Genomic DNA, 16,394 nt, shown 5'->3' with positions numbered 1-16,394 from the left:
GCCATTGTAGAGAGGTTGGAGTCTGTTTGATTGAGTGTGTGGACAGGTGTCTTTTATACAGGTAACGAGTTCAAACAGTTCAAGAAGTTAATACAGGTAATGAGTGGAGAACTAATAAAGACATTCACCGCTGACTGCGTGATTTTATTATTTACGGATGTAAAGAGGACAACGGCTAACAGAATTATCCCTTTATGTCCACAGTAAAATACTGATATTTGAAGACCCTCATCTGAAAGTGATTCACGATTGGATTTTAAGCATTATAATTACAAGTAGCTTTGTTCAATGTGTACCTTTATACATTATTATTCTTTATATTGGATTTTAAGCATTATAATAACAAGTAGCTTTGTTCAATGTTTACCTCTACATTATTATTCTTTATTTAAAAAAACAAAATCATCAGATCAAGGGAAAACAATACTTTATTATTCCTTTTTACAAAACATGTCAAAATTGAACCAAACCTCAATAAATCAATCTAATATAGACCTGCAGGCAGCAAATTACCATAAATATAACCTAACTCTTACAATTTTAAACATTAAATCAGCGTAGAGGCAAAAGGGCCATTGTTTTTTTTTTGCTGCTCAAGTACAAAGAGTGCTCTAGTACAAAGTGATTTAGTATGTATGCTTAAAATGACAGCCTGTAATGAAACGTGTTTGTCATGCATGTAGTGCAACTTGCACTTGAATGTTCTGATCAAAACTGCTGTTCTTATGTACGGTATGTGCAACTCAACAGCCAAAATGAACACAGTAAGGTTTAGTAAGGTTTTGAGGGACACATAAAAAACTGAATCAAAAGGAAATCATTGAAAAGAGTCATATGCCTGTGTGTTTATTTGATGTTAAAACTTAAGAGCAGCTTGATTAAGTTGGCTGACAAATCAGTGCAACAATTAAGATGTTTAAACAAATAATTGTGTAGATCAGTGGCTATAGTTTATGTAAACATATGTATGTCTAATTCATCTTTTGATCACCTGCAATAGTGGAAGATGGAGTTCAATACAACCCCCTTGTCTATCCATATTGACATGTGTTAATTCACTTTTATCCAAATTTCAATTCCAATCAAAAGCAGCTTAGTAAACCTTGTAGTATTTCATCTGTTGTCTACCTTTTCAGGCACATTACGTTCATCCAAAATGAAGGATTATTAAACAAAAATGAACAAAGAACATAATTATCATGAAAAGAACAGTACATTTCTCAGAATGGTAAAATTGATTACATTCAACTTCAACTTTCTGTGCCAAACTATCTAAATAAATGTTAGTGATTTCACATGACAGAACCACTAACAATGGGCAATGAGCCAAACAAAAAGTAAGCTTTCCAAGGATGGTCTTGACGAACCAGGAAATGTCATTGATATCTCTGAATAAAGGTTTTAGTCCCTAGTTTGGCCTAATGATAGGGCATCTGAATTATTACAAATATTTGATGGCACAATAACAGCAGCTACAAAAATGTATTTGAAGAATAACTGGTTATAATTCAAAAAGCAACCAAAGTATCATTATAAAATATTGCTGAACTCCAGATTTGTTGTTTGTCTAAAAATATATAAAGTATTAATAAAAAATAACAATTACGTCTTGAGAAGGCTGCTTTTTCAGACCATTGTAAACTGCGCTTTTGTCTTTTGAGTTCTGCTCCAAACATTGGAACATTCCAAAGCTCAAAAGTATTTGATACTGTGCAAATATAATTTAATACTCAGAGGGTAAATCTTTGTCCAGAATCAATCACGATTGGTTTAGGGCTGTCCCATGTCCCACTAAATGCTGTCATTCTGATCAATAACACAAAAAAATGTTGTTACTGGATTGATTTTAGCTGAAGGTGGAAATTAATACATTAAAAAAGAAGCAACTGGGAAAACTGAAAGGGATCCAATGATCAATAACCACATTTTAGTATTCACTTTCAGAATAAGTAATGCTGAAGCTTCCTATGATGGCATTTTATAATTAAACAAATGTGATGGATATTTGTTTAACAGATTACATGTCTACAATGTTTTACATGAATGCAGTTGGGTTCAGTGTTTCATCTATGCCAATCAGCAGTTAATGTTAACTCATTCCATAAGCCACTACAATTTTTTTTTTAATACAAATGCAGTTATGTCATTTCAGTGTAATGTCACATACCAAACAATCAGACAGAAAGACAGACAGACAAGTACAGTACATAAAAGTAGCATGCACATTCTCTCAATCTATATGACTATATGTGGAATGCTCCTCTTTACCTGGTGAATGCCTCTCTTTACCTCGTTGTTTCCAGGGCTTAACAACATCAACTACACCGCAGTATGAATTCTGAGGATTATTTGAGAAACCTTAACAATACAAAGTAACATTTAAATCCCACTGACTTTTTTCTTCAATAGTATAAAGACCCATGTAATGACAACTTAATTTAGAGCTGATCTTTGAAGATATTCTTCAGTGGTGTGCACAACACACTGTATATGTTTTAAACTGATAAAAAAAGGAGTTTGAAGTATTGGTGATGTCACGGAAAGTACTAGAATGTCAAAACAGTAAAGTACTCTTTGAAATAGGTGGGTGGTGGGCAGGTAACAATTTAACAGTGGATATTATGTTTACATTATAAAACATCTGTTAGGGTCACTGAAAGGCGCAGAACAGCTAAATACAAAGACAATACAAATCAAGACGCACGCAACTGGCTCAAAGGTCATGAGATGCAGTGAAGAATGACTGGTGTAAATTTAAATATGCCACATTTAGTAAGCTTAAAACAGGTAAGGAACAGGTAAGAGGGAAGGGTGAAGGAAAGATAGAAAATGTGAACAAAATAAAACAAGATTGTGCAATTTTGCACAATAGGGAAAGCTTTCTAGTTTTTAGTCTCCATGTAATAGTACTCCTGTTTACTGATAATGCATGCGTATGGACTTGATAATGCACTTGGTAAAAACAAGTAAAAAATGTAGAGCATCCAAAACCTATTTCTTTAAAAACAGCTTCCTTTCACTTGAATCAGCAATATTCCTTCTACAAATGCATTACTTTAGTTTGCTTGCCAACAACCAACAACATTACTCATTAACATTCAGACGGAATTCCATTTTTTTTTTCTTCTTTTATTGTTTTCCTCTTTTTTAAACGTTTTGTTTACTATCCTGACAAGGAACTACAAGTTTGAAACTGCAAAACTAATCACTGACCCAGCAAAAAAAAAAAGAAATGAAACAATTATCCTAAGCATTCTGCATGCTGAAACACTATTTTACTCTTTACAGTACAATGAACAAAAAGTCATTTTTTTCCTGCTTAGCTTTAGAAATCACCTTCTTAGCTGTGGCTAAAGCTAAGTGCTAAGTGAATTTGAGGAGCCAGTAAGTTCAGTGGGAGTGTTGGGAGACAGTTGCTGCCATTAGCTTCTCTTAATAGAATCCGATTTGGGCTTCAGGATGTTGTCATGGATGAAGGGTCATTCCACATGGCGGCCACATCCCTGAACCTGTCATTGGAAAAGAAATAGCCATTAGATTCTCTCAAACTGATTATTTGTTTTTTGCATTTTTAGCATGCCAAACCCAAAAGAAAAATCCACAAAAAATAAAGCCACAAGTATTAGTAAGGGACAAAAAAGTTGTGCTGTACCCCTGACACTGGGTCATTTAAGCAGCCCAATATACTTTTAAGAAACTTCAGATTTCAAGGAAGGTATGCCAAACTAGAGTAAATAGCAAAAAGCAATTTATTTTGTTTTGTGATAATGAATCATAGTGGTTTCAGAGGACACCAAGCAGAAGGAGAAAGAAAAGGGAAACGTATAAATGAAAAATGTGCTCTTCAGTATTTCACTGCTGATGTCCTGGCTATGTTGCCTCAGGCAGAAGATGCAATGAACCAATAGTAGGGTCAAATTCCCCTCTATTAAAAAAGGTCAATGGACTTTGTGCTAAGACAAGCACTATGTCCTAAATAGCACCCTATTCCCTATATATATTTAGGGCTGCCATTTGGGATTCACACAGTGAGCAAATCCTCTGTAATAGACTGTAATATTGTGATTGTGAGTTGAGAACAAGAACATTTGTCCACAGATGATTGAGATGAACAGAAATAACTGTATGAAATACATAATTCAAACACTGAGCTATATTTAACTGCTCCAAAAATGAGGGAGTTTTGGGTTGCAGAAAACATTATGAGCGATCCTGGACCATTTCTTTATACTTTCAGATCCTTCGTATGCGCTTACAGACTTTCATCTTCAATTCAAAACACAGGTTTCATTGGGTTTCACAAATTCAGACAGAAAACACTGTATGAGTTCATTGGAGAACGTATGTACAGCCCTGTACATGCAGGTCTTTCCATTAGGTTCTGCTCCTATAGGGTAACTCATTGCCATCAAATGATCATGTATACGATACTACCACAATAACATACCTTTGATATTATTTATGCAATTCCCATGGCAGTGACTAAAGTACACAGTACTGATCTCCACCAGAAGGAACACAGAATCTAGCCGGTGGAGGCAGGGGTGGTGGATCGAAGTGCACCGCATGCTAGGACAAGCTCAACATCAGACTAAGTTCCCTGATATTTATATACACAGTTTACAATCTAGACAGTTTTACAATGTGATAAGAGCGTTCGTGCATCAACTGATGTGTTGCTAACCAATTACCACTCTGGTTTCCTGGCTGAACTGGCTCATATTAGCATATTATTAGCATATAAGTGGGCTAGCATCACTCTTAGCGTAGGGATGGCTGCCCCTGCTCTGGAGCAGTGTTAGCACGACTTTTCAGGGGTAGCCCCAGAAATTCAGTGTCAACATTTCCAGTATGAATGCGGGATCAAGAACAAAATTATAGAACGTTTATTGTCCAATCACAAAAGCTGTGCTCTTGACTTAGGCCGCCACGAATAGTTACACTGTATTTCTGTTTTGGTCCTTTCACTATGTGAACTTTCCTTGTTTTAGTATACCCGGCTTTATCTGAGTGAAATAGTTACTGCAGCTTGCTTGTTACGCAAATATGTCGAAAGAATAAAGGTCAACTAGTAAAGTTCATATTTTATTGTCGCTGTTCTTCGCTTTCTTTGCATAGTTTTTACCAAGTTGATAAAACAAATGCCGACAGTGTGGGCGATCAACTGAGAGAAACGCGTGTCAGTGATGTTGAACGAGCAGTGTGCACGATAGTTTTGGCTCAGCAACAGCTCACCAGAGATTGAGTGAGTAGACAGTGTGCACGTAGCATTAGTTGCATGCCAGAGAGAACGACATATTTGTAGCATGTAGATGTATGTAAAATAGTCTTGTCGTATTTGTCCGTTAGCCTAGGGCTTAGGAAAACAAATGTGAAACCTTATCCCCCGGGTTAACAAACTATTGTGTTAACCAGGCTAAGCTAACAGAGGGTTAGGGTAAGCTAAGATTAGCCCGGGGCTAAGAAAAATGCAGTGTGAAAAGGCCTTTTGTGGATTGTTTTCTTGCTGGATGATCCTCAGCACGGATCTATGTTAAAATACTCTGGTATTGGATACTGTTTAGAATGCTGTTGACCTTTGCATGTGCCCCGGAAACATTGAAAGCAACATACTGTAACCACATAACATCAAAGAACCACCACATTTTACAACTGGGTAATTCTCACTGGCGGCCCAGACATTGCAGAGACCGGAGCTCGAGGCCTCTAACCTGAACCCCCTCAAAATGTATCTCCATCTATTAGCATATACCACTGCCTCCTATGCCAATAGACTGATGGCTGTCTACCTTTATACATATTCAGTAATGGAAAAAAGATAAATTAAAAAGGAAGTTTTAACTACAAAAGCACAATCACGTCAGCACAATTAATGGACAGCACTATATAGCCTATTGATCAACGTTCAACACCAAGGGCAGTGCTATATAGATCTGTGCTGGGGGGGGGGGGGGTTAGGAAGAGAAAGGCAATGATTACTGCTGGTAGGGAAGGCTGGTTGCTGGTGAAGACGTGCTGCTGCTAGCTACCGGCGGTGGCAGTGTTTTGTCTGTGGAGGTGCTGATGATAACTTCCTAAATAAGGATGTAATCTTTGGGTGTTTTGTGCAAGCTTGTTCAGACAACACTATTGCTGCATGTGCTTTTGAGCACCGCTTGCATATTTTCTTTTATTCATGTCTACATCTCTCAACCAGATGAGTTTTCTCACCTTCAAATATTTGTGCTTTTTTTTAAAAAGGCCTAGCTTTTTTTATGCTATTCAGGACGGGGCCCCCCGCCTTGCAATGGTTGCGGGGGTTTCCCAGCCGCCAGTGGTTATTTGCTACTCATGCATTCTCATTTCAAACCCAAGCCTCCCCACTGGTGTAAATATATTTTGGTTTTATGTCATTCAAAAACTGTAAACACCTGGAGTTGCTAAACAACATCGACACTTGGACTGGAACTAGTGCTAGGTCCGGAAATAATTGGACACTGACAACATTTTTGTTATTTTGGCTGTTAACCAAAATATATATTAAAGTTACAGTTAAATAAGGAATATGAGCTTAAAGCATAGATTGGATGACGGGTTTAGAAATAACAGCTCTTCAATATGTAGCCCCCTCTTTTTCATGGGACCAAATGTAATTGGACAATTGACTCAAAAGCTGTTTCATGGACAGGTGTGGGCTATTCCTTTGTTATTTCATCATCAATTAAGCAGGTAAAAGGTCTCGAGTTGATTCCAGGTATGGCATTCACATTTGGAAGCTGTTGCTTTTAACCCACAACATTTGATCAAATGAGCTTTCAATGCAAGTGAAACAGGCCATTCTTAGGCTGCAAAAACAAATATTAACCAGTCATAAGAAGTTAGCTCTTGACATTACTGGAAACTCCTCGATCTTTGTACATGCAAATTAGCTCTTAACACTTTTGTCCTCATTCAAATGTTTTAACTTTAAGCAACCTAAAGTTAAAAAGCAGTATACTTAAAGTGTTTGGAAACTTTTGGACACAAAGTAGAATTAGAAATAATTCAGTCAGTGAAAATGGACCCAATTATTTTTAAATGTTGTAAACTTGTATGTAATATAATTTAAATACAATAATTGTGTAAATGTAACACACTGTCGCTGTTTTTTGCTGGTTTTTGTAAGGCTGTGTCAATTTGAATAGTGTGATTATTTGACTGTTGTTCCCAATTAAGACTAAGTTGATTGATTGGGACATGAAAAAAAAAAAAAGAATTTTAATAATCACCTGAAAAACCATTCCCATTTTGGGGGTTGTCTTGCTGTTGCCTCTCCTGTGCACCGTCCCTTTCATTTGCACCAAAACAGGTGACATTGAATCCCTATCGCCTATGCTTCCTAACTGGACTGATTCATATATGTTACGAACCCTGTGGCTCTAGCAGTCTAGGGTGGATGGTACAGAGACCCAAAACATAAAACTCATGCAAATTAGTTTAATGTTAAGGCACAATGAGAACAAACGACACAGACAAACAAAGCTACTGTCAAACATAGAACGTTTATTATAAACACAGGGTGAAGAGGTTAGGGAAAAGGGGCTGAGCTGGACCCAAGAAATGAAATATTATTGTCCAAACACCCCTAAACTGAACTTATAACCAATCCAAAAAACAGTGGGTGGTCTGCCCAGTTCTAACTAGTGTTTTTTAGACAGTTTTCCTACGGGTTGTGTATGCCCAAGGGCGACTTGCTAAAAAAAAAACTTTTCCCAGGGACACAGGGACAAACAAAACACAAGGACCTAAACAGCAAACAATTGACTAGACAATACCAAACAAACACCACAGCAATACATACTCACATCAAACACGACAAAGTGAGATGTATGTGCTAAACAAAGTGGTGTATGAATGAACAAAGTGTCTGTCTATCAAAAAGGGTGTGTATCCCAAGAGTGTCTACAGAGGGGAGAACAAGTATTTCATAAACTGCCGATTTTGCAGGGTTTCCCACTTACAAAGCATGTAGAAGTCTGTAATGCATCTAAAACAAAAATCCAGAAAATCACATTTTTGAAGAAATTAATTTGCATTTCATTGCATTACATAAGTATTTGATAGACCAGGATAGCAGAACTTAATATTTAGTACAGAAACATTTGTTTGCAATTACAGAGATCATACGTTTTCTGTAGTTCTTGACCAGGTTTGCACACACTGCAGCAGGGATTTTGTCCCACTCCTCCATACAGACCTTCTCCAGATCCTTCAGATTTCGGGGCTGTCGCTGGGCAATATGGACTTTCAGCTCTCTCCAAAGACTTTCTATTGGGTTCAGGTCTGGAGACTGGCTATGCCACTCCAGGACCTTGAGATGCTTCTTACGGAGCCACTCCTTAGTTGCTCTGGCTGTGTGTTTCGGGTCGTTGCCATGCTGGGAGACCCAGCCACGACCCATCTTCAATGCTCTTACTGAGGGAAGGAGGTTGTTGGCCAAGATCTCGTGATACATGGCCCCATCCATCCTCCCCTCAATACGGTGTAGTCGTCCTGTCCCCTTTGCAGAAAAGCATCCCCAAAGAATGATGTTTTCACCTCCATGCTTCACGGTTGGGATGGTGTTCTTGGGGTTGTACTCATCCTTCTTCCTCCAAACACGGCCTTCTTCCTCTCATCAGCACATGACCTTCTCCCATTCCTCCTCTGGATCATCCAGATGGTCATTGGCAAACTTCAGACGGGCCTGGACATGCGCTGGCTTGAGCAGGGGGACCTTGCGTAAAATATTACGTCAAAATTTGCGATTTTTTAGGTGTCACTCTTGTTGGCATCCTAGCTACTGAGTCTTTTTGGGGGTGCCACATATTTTTTTTTTTTATATAGGCTATATAAAATAATTGTAAATGTAATATGAATTAACATTTTACAAAATATTTTTTTAAAATATTATTAAAGTTTGTATGAACATTTATGTACATTTTAATAATTGTGGTTTATGGCAAGTGCCTTGTTTAAATGTCTTCGTTTAATACCACTTGCCTCAAACATATTTAAGAGCCCTTTTCCGTTCCTGAATCGGCTCCCATCATTAACCAAAAAGAGACATTCGTTCGCAAACGACCCATGACTGGAGAGAAGGGGGATTCGAGAAGGCGCAGGTGAATTTTGAAAAGTCGTGGAGCAACGATATCTGTGCCCTCACAATGTTTATACTCTCGCTCGGGTTTGGTCTTCTGCACGTGCAGTTTGTGTTTCAGCTCTCTCGACTCTATCTTGTTGAGACTGATGTGACGCCATAAATGTTGAGCTTGATTTAACAAACCAAATAGCTTTCAGCTGTGTTTGATATAATGGGAAGTGATTTTCTAGTACCCAGTTAGCCATTTAGCATGATTACTTGAGGATAAGGTACTGGAGTGATGGTTGCTGGAAATGGGGCCTGTCTGCATTTTTTTTTTATCAGTAATGTCTTGACTATACTTTGTTCAGTTGATTGCCACTTTGGTGAATAAAAGTACCAATTTCCTTCCGGAATAGCAAAATCAGTGCATTATTCCAAACTTTTGGCCGCCAGTGTCCTTTTGAGAACTTTCTATTCTTGAATTGCTGTATGGGAACCTGAGAGCAAGCATTTTCACTTTAAACTTAACTATTTGCACAATCTTTAATTACATTGCTGTTTTTAGTAGCGTGTCCCAATATTTATTTGATTTAAATGAATATATGTACATATTTTCTTGTTACCTTGTTCAATTATTTGTATACTTTAGAGAACTTTCTGTGGTTGCATCGCTGTGCAAAGCATCACAAAAGAGGGAACCCAGCATTTGGTGATGTCTGTACGTTCCAGACTTCAAGCAGTCATTGCCTGCAATGAATTCTCAACAAAGTATTAAAAATGTACATTTTATTTATGGTTGTGTTAATTTGTCCAATTGCATTTGAGCCCCTGAAATAAGGGGACTGTGTATGATAATATCTATTTAAAAATGTGTTGCCACATAGCAGATCCATCTAAGTAAGGTATTTTCAGTGTTTTGGTCATTGTGGGTTTGTTTTTCTTACCAGTGAGAGCAATGAAACCTAACCTGACCTGAAGGCTCTATCAAGAGAAGGACATGACAGTAATAATCACATACATTGTGAATTTCCTCTATCATGACAATGATATGACAATAATAATCACATACAATGTAAATTTGCCATCTGAGTTAATAACTGACTGATTACAACTCTCAACAGAACATGTCAGTGTGTTAGGCCTGTTGCCACATAATTGCTACTCTCACCAGTCATCAGTCAAATGTTAGGAATCATACAGATGCAATAGATAGTTGTGAATGTATTTGACAGAAATGCTACTTTTTACAAAGGGTTTACTGTAATGACTACAATTTCCCACAGGACTGTACCGTAAGGTCACTGATTAGGCCTCAGGCTCACATTGCCCACTGTTAATATAAAGCTCCGGAGAAAATTAAGAGACCACTCCTAATTTTTCTTAAATCAGCATCTCTACATGTATGACAGCCATTCCATTCCAGTGTCTATTAAATTCCAACACAGGCACACCTAACTTTACTTAATGAGGTACTGATTAGGTGATTAGCTGAACCAAATCTAATTTAATGAGGACAAGTATAAAAACCACTGCTGTGGTCATCACTATCCTCTTGCAATAGGACCAGCTGGATGGCAAAAACAGTGCAAGTAGTACCTCAATGGTAATTTGAATACAAAAATAACTATTCAGCATGACAAAATAGTTGAAAAGAAAAGCTTTGAGTGAGGAAAAGAAGGGTTAAATTCTGGCTTTACTGGCAGAGGGATACGGTGAGCGTCAGGTTGCTTCCATCCTGCAATTTTCAAATATAGCGGTCTGAGAAAATTTTCATAAGAACACTGTCAAGCAACAGACATTGGGGACAACAAAGCTACAGACTGGCAGAGGGAGAAAACGACTCCACTGACCGAGATGACCGTCAACTCATTTGAATGTCACTCAACAACCACAGGATGACATCAAGTGACCTACAAAAAGAATGGCAAACAGCAGCTGGAGTGAAGTGCAGGGCAAGGACGGTTCGAAACAGGCTCGTAGGGGCATCGCTGATGTCGTGCAAAGCTAGAAAAAAGCCACCCTTCATAAATGAGAAGCAAAGAAGAACAAGGCTGAAGTTTGCAAAAGACCATAAGGATTGGACCGTAGAGGAATGGAGTAAGGTCATCTTCTCTGACGAGTCAAATTTTCAGCTTTTCCCAACACCTGGTCATCTAATGGTTAGATGGAGACCTGGAGAGGCCTACAAGCCACAGTGTCTCGCACCCACAATGAAATTTGGTGGACGACCATAATGATCTGGGGATGCTTCAGCAAGGCTGGAATTGGGCAGATTTGTCTTTGTGAAGGACGTATGAATCAAGCCATGTACAAGGTTATACTGGAAGAAACCTGCTTCCTTCTGCTCTGACAATGTTCCCCAACTCTGAGAATTGTTTTTTCCAGCAGGACAATGCTCCATGCCACACATCCAGGTCAATCAAGGTGTGGATGGAGGACCACCAGATCAAGACCCTGTAATGGCCAGCCCAAACTCCAGACCTGAACCCCATTGAAAACCTCTAGAATATGATCAAGAGGAAGATGGATGGTCACAAGCCATCAAACAAAGCCAAGCTACTTGAAGGTTTGTGCCAGGAGTGGCATAAAGTCACCTGACAGCAATGTGACCGACAGGTCATGCCAAGACGTATGAAAGCTGTGATTAAAAATCAGGGTTATTCCACAAAATATTTATTTCTGAACTCTTCCTAAGTTAAAACATTAGTATTTTGTTGAAAAATTAATATGAATTTGTTTTCTTTGCATTATTTGAGGTCTGAAAACAATGCATATTTATGGGTTATTTTGACCAGTTGTTATTTTCCAGTTGTTATAAATAATCTGAATATATTTTTATTTGGAATTTGGGAGTGATGTTGTCGGTAGTTTATATAATAAAACACATACCTATGATTAGTAAAACCAGAGAAACTCTTAATGTTTTCCAGAGCTGTATGTGTTAGCGCTCTGAAAATGGTGGTGGGTGAGGCCTTACCTTGCATTGATGAGGTACTGGGCAAGGCTGATGTTGGCGGGGGTTCCTGTGATGGTGATCTGGCGCTCTGACAAACCCTCCATGGCGTTAGCAATTTTGATCTGCGCACCGGACATCTGTCGGATCTCATTGATTTTGGTTCCCTGGCGCCCGATGATGCAGCCTATTAGCTGGGAAGAAATGGGCAAAGTTCGAAACATTAGAACAGATGTTCTTTCAATTACAATTGATTTACTAAGTGGACAGTTAAAAAAGTTCAAATTGGGATTTTCCATTAAAGTATCAAAAGGCATAAATGTTAATTCCATCAATGTCTGTTTATTTGGTTTATATTGTTTGTCTTCACAGCTGAAGTTATTTTGTGAGGGAAAATATATATTCTTAATTTACTATTCATCTACTAGAGTGGACGGCCCAATTGGAGTTGACACTGCTACTAGTTCATTAGTACATGTTTAACTCCCACTGTTGTCTTATACTCACATCATTTGGAATGGTGAGTTCATGAGTACTGGCCGGGGGACTAGCATCCAACCCTATTTTGGAGAGGGAAGGGGAAACACAGGAGAGAAAATAGCATATAAATAATATAACATGAAAAATGAATTACTTGAATGGAGGTCTTTCGGTCTTGTTGGTCTCAAGATTGCAGGGCTAGGCATCAATGAACCGAGGACCTTTCTTAGCATAGTAATCAAATGGAGAGTTTTGTCCTCTGGGTGACAATGGAGATCCCATTCATTGTGATGTACATTGATGTACTGTCAGGTGTTTGTGAAAGAGTGCAAGGTCACTGTTATGTAGGTCTATCGATTGGGGCACTGCCTGCTCTGAAAGTACAAAGTTTTGATTTAACTGTAACATGAATAGCAACCGACTGCATCTTTTTCAAGGAACATTGATGGCTGGACGTTTTGATAATGCGCTTTCTTGTAATTCTTAGTGTTTTGAATCCCAACTAAATTGGAAATATGTACAGTCAAGAAGAAGGGCCAGTATTGCTGGTTGTGGTTATAATCAATACATTCTGTCATGTATGAAATGGTTAACATCCACAACAAGTCCTTGTGGATGACACTGGTTGAAAGAGGAATTCAACTATGACATATTTATTCATGAGAGGTTGTCTTTTACAAACACCTGTTTTTTACATGTTACTAGTACAATCCATGCAAGAGGTACAAACCAAATAATGCAGGGGTAGGAGGCTTAAGTTGTCCTCTGCCCATTTCAGATAACAGTCCTTTTCATATTAAATGGGAAAATAACTCAATCCCAAAATAACAAATGCAACCTACAGTTTTGTCTAGATGGTAAGCTCAACCAAAGACCAGCTTGCTGGACCAGAAGGACAGCAGGGCCAAACGAAGAGTTAAAATACAAAAAGCCAAACTTATGATAAAAGCAACCACCAGCGAAAGGGGGGGGGGGTGGGGGGGGCGGGTGAGAGAGACAACAGTGTCCGCGGGTACAACGAGACAGAAGTGAGAGAGGGCTTGTGGGTACGTACCAGGGAAAGCAGGGGTAGTCTGTCCAAGAGGGGTAAAGGGGGTTTGCTGCATAGCCAACTGGTGGAGCTTGGTCAACTGCTGAAGGGGTAGGAGGGACAGTAGAACTAAAAGGTTATTGTGATAGCACAAGGTAACACAAGGTCACACTGATGGGATATCAAATTTAGTAGAAATCTAAACCTAACTAGTAGATTTAGGAGAAATGGTGAGGAGAGGAGGCATGACACATGGTGGGAGACAACTGACAAAAACAGAGAAAGAAAGAGAGAAGTGAGTGAGGGGCAGAGAGAGCGAAAAGAGACCTTTAGAAGGACCTTGCTGGCTGTGGTTGAGACGTGCTGGTATATTTGCGGCTGTATAGTTTTCAACAGCAGATGGTCTGCCCTTTGGTCAATTACCACATTTTGCATAATTAGCAGATATGCAGCATTGTCACAGGAAAGATCATCACAGACAACTTGTTGCATTATAGTATTTTCCAATGACTTCTTCGTATTATAATGAAATGCACCTATCTGTGTTGCTTCTATGTGTGAATACATCAATCTGGTCAGTTTTCTGATTAAAGGTCCAGTAAATAGTTTACTTGTAACAGTTATTAGAACAAATGCAAATAATTATATGAATGTTTAATTTATAATTATGTCAAACCATTAAAATAGGTACATTGCCTTTCCATTAAAACTAGTTTTTGGTTTAACCTAATTTAAATCAGTTATTATGTTGTCTCAAAAGACAACCAGTCAAAAATCGGTAACGTGTGTCTGAATTGTCTGGCTAAATATAAACATCAGATGTGGCCGTGTTCTCCTTTATTATGAGACCTAGAGTTGAAGTGTAAAAATATGTATGAAGTCTAGCATCACTATTACAAAGATAAAATCTACATTAATTTTGTCATCCTCTGATGTAATGTTTACAATTCACTAACATTTATGGCTTTATTTTCAGCTAAATGCCAATTATTGGCTAGTGCCAATTGACTAACATTGGCAAGTTCAACCTGAGTTTGCTTGCTCAGTGGGTTAAGTAACTTGGAAAGCCAAAGGGGGAACACAATCCATATTCCAACCTCTAGGAGCTGTTACTCGTAGCCTATACATATTACAGACTCTATAAGTGGTTATTGAAAGCCTATAAATATTATAACTTCTGTAAGCCATTATTTATAACCTATACATATTGCAATTTGTATACGCCATTACTCATAACCTATATATACTATATATTACAACCTCCAAGACATTTTTCATAGCCTATCGTAAACATATAACTTATTTTTAGACTACAAAATATTTACAGCCTGTATATATTACAAACACTATAAGCCGTTATGTTTAGCCAACATATATTACAAACATGATAATCTGTTATTTATAATCTATTCATATTACAATTTGTACAAGCTGTTTTTCATTACCTATATATTTATGTATTGCAACCTCTAAGACATTATTCATAGCCTATATACACAAACTTGTATTGTGGAGACTAGAAGACAGCAATCACAAACGCACAATAAATTCCTGCACACATTTGAGTCATCAAAAAAATGCTATTTGAAGAGACCTGCTGCCAATATTCCTGCATCATTTTATCACAAATCACCTACACTTATAAACAACAGCAGTGACAACATAAGATAACCAAAAAAGGAATTTGGTTACATAATGAAGCTGGTTCAGAGAATGCAAAGGGTCATCAAATAATTCATAATCATATCCGTTATTGACTCATAATCGGAACACCAAGAAGTGTGTTTTTAATGATGGTTAAGGCAGGCTACACTTCATCTTCGCTTTATTGCTGCATCATTCAGAGTGCTCAGCATTGCAATTCTGATGTTACTTTACACAATAAAAAAATATGTTGATAGTTTAAAGATTCTGACAACTCAAATGGCTGATGCACATGGCTTATTTTCATAACCTATATATTAACAAAACATACTTCTTAAAAGCATGGAGGCCGGCTACTTTTCATTTGCCCAGATTAGCTGTTTAACTTTCGACTGGGGCAAATATTTTCTTTTCTAACAGCTAGCCTATGCTGTAACATTTGTAAATTTACTTTTTCATTCGTTACATTATTTTCCAAAAAAAGTGTTGTTTGGAAACTATTCTAGAATTGGAAAAATGTTAACGAAGTGTTTGCAAAACACTCAGTCAGGACTGACGTAAAGACATATGTGGCTAGTGCCTGGGTCTGGTGGTGACACTTGATATTTCTTACAAGAGCTATTAATGTGGTTATTCAATTTGTGTCTTTCTTTTTTCATTTCCCTGTAAAACTGATTTTAAGGGAGGCAAATAACTATGTGGTCAAATTTGAAGGACGATAGTAAACCTACCAAAAACAACTCCAAAAACAACTTCCACTACAATATCGCCTCAACAAAGTCAATGGAAAATATAACTAGCTTGTTGGCTAGCTATCAAATGATTTTGATGAACAAAAAAGGTATATAGACAGTTTAACAGTTAGGTGAAAGTGAATGCAGATGGCACAACGTGTGTGTGGTGTATGGGAGAGCTTCTCTTGAGAATCCAATTGTAGCAGCAGGCTCAAGGAGCACTCTTACCTGTTGTGTCTTAACTGACTGCAGAATCATCCAATCAAGCATTAAGCATTCCGCATGCACTGTGTGATTGGCATGAGAATTTATAGTTTTTAGTAATTTTATCCGATCACAGGTAATGACATTAAATATACAGATACTATCCGGAAAACTGCACATATCCGTAGAGATACTCATTGGTTCCTGGTAGTCTGCACACCCCTATTACACATATTCAGTCAGAAACACCATCAGATGATCTCTGAT

The 16,394-nt window shown here is 37.9% G+C and overlaps 1 protein-coding gene across 5 annotated transcripts in view; it reads right to left on the bottom strand.

The window, feature by feature from the left end:
• Nucleotides 1–410: 410 nt before the first annotated feature.
• Nucleotides 411–16,394, bottom strand: part of LOC105007398 (poly(rC)-binding protein 3) — a 152,588-nt gene continuing 136,604 nt past the window's right edge. For 4 of the 5 annotated variants that reach the window (XM_013131193.4, XM_020055034.3, XM_013131194.4 and 1 more), the window contains 4 exons: nt 13,570–13,648; nt 12,543–12,595; nt 12,060–12,229; nt 411–3,509 (listed from right to left, as the gene is read on the bottom strand). In XM_013131193.4, the coding sequence (XP_012986647.1) occupies nt 3,455–3,509; nt 12,060–12,229; nt 12,543–12,595; nt 13,570–13,648 (357 nt within the window). In that variant the 3' untranslated portion in view covers nt 411–3,454. The remainder of the gene's footprint in view (nt 3,510–12,059; nt 12,230–12,542; nt 12,596–13,569; nt 13,649–16,394) is intronic. The other variant, XM_020055033.3, reaches the window with a different exon arrangement.

Source organism: Esox lucius, chromosome 16 (assembly GCF_011004845.1).
Source record: "Esox lucius isolate fEsoLuc1 chromosome 16, fEsoLuc1.pri, whole genome shotgun sequence".
NCBI classification, from domain to species: domain Eukaryota; kingdom Metazoa; phylum Chordata; class Actinopteri; order Esociformes; family Esocidae; genus Esox; species Esox lucius.
Note: the sequence above shows the minus strand (reverse complement) of the source record. Positions and strands in the feature narration are given on the sequence as shown.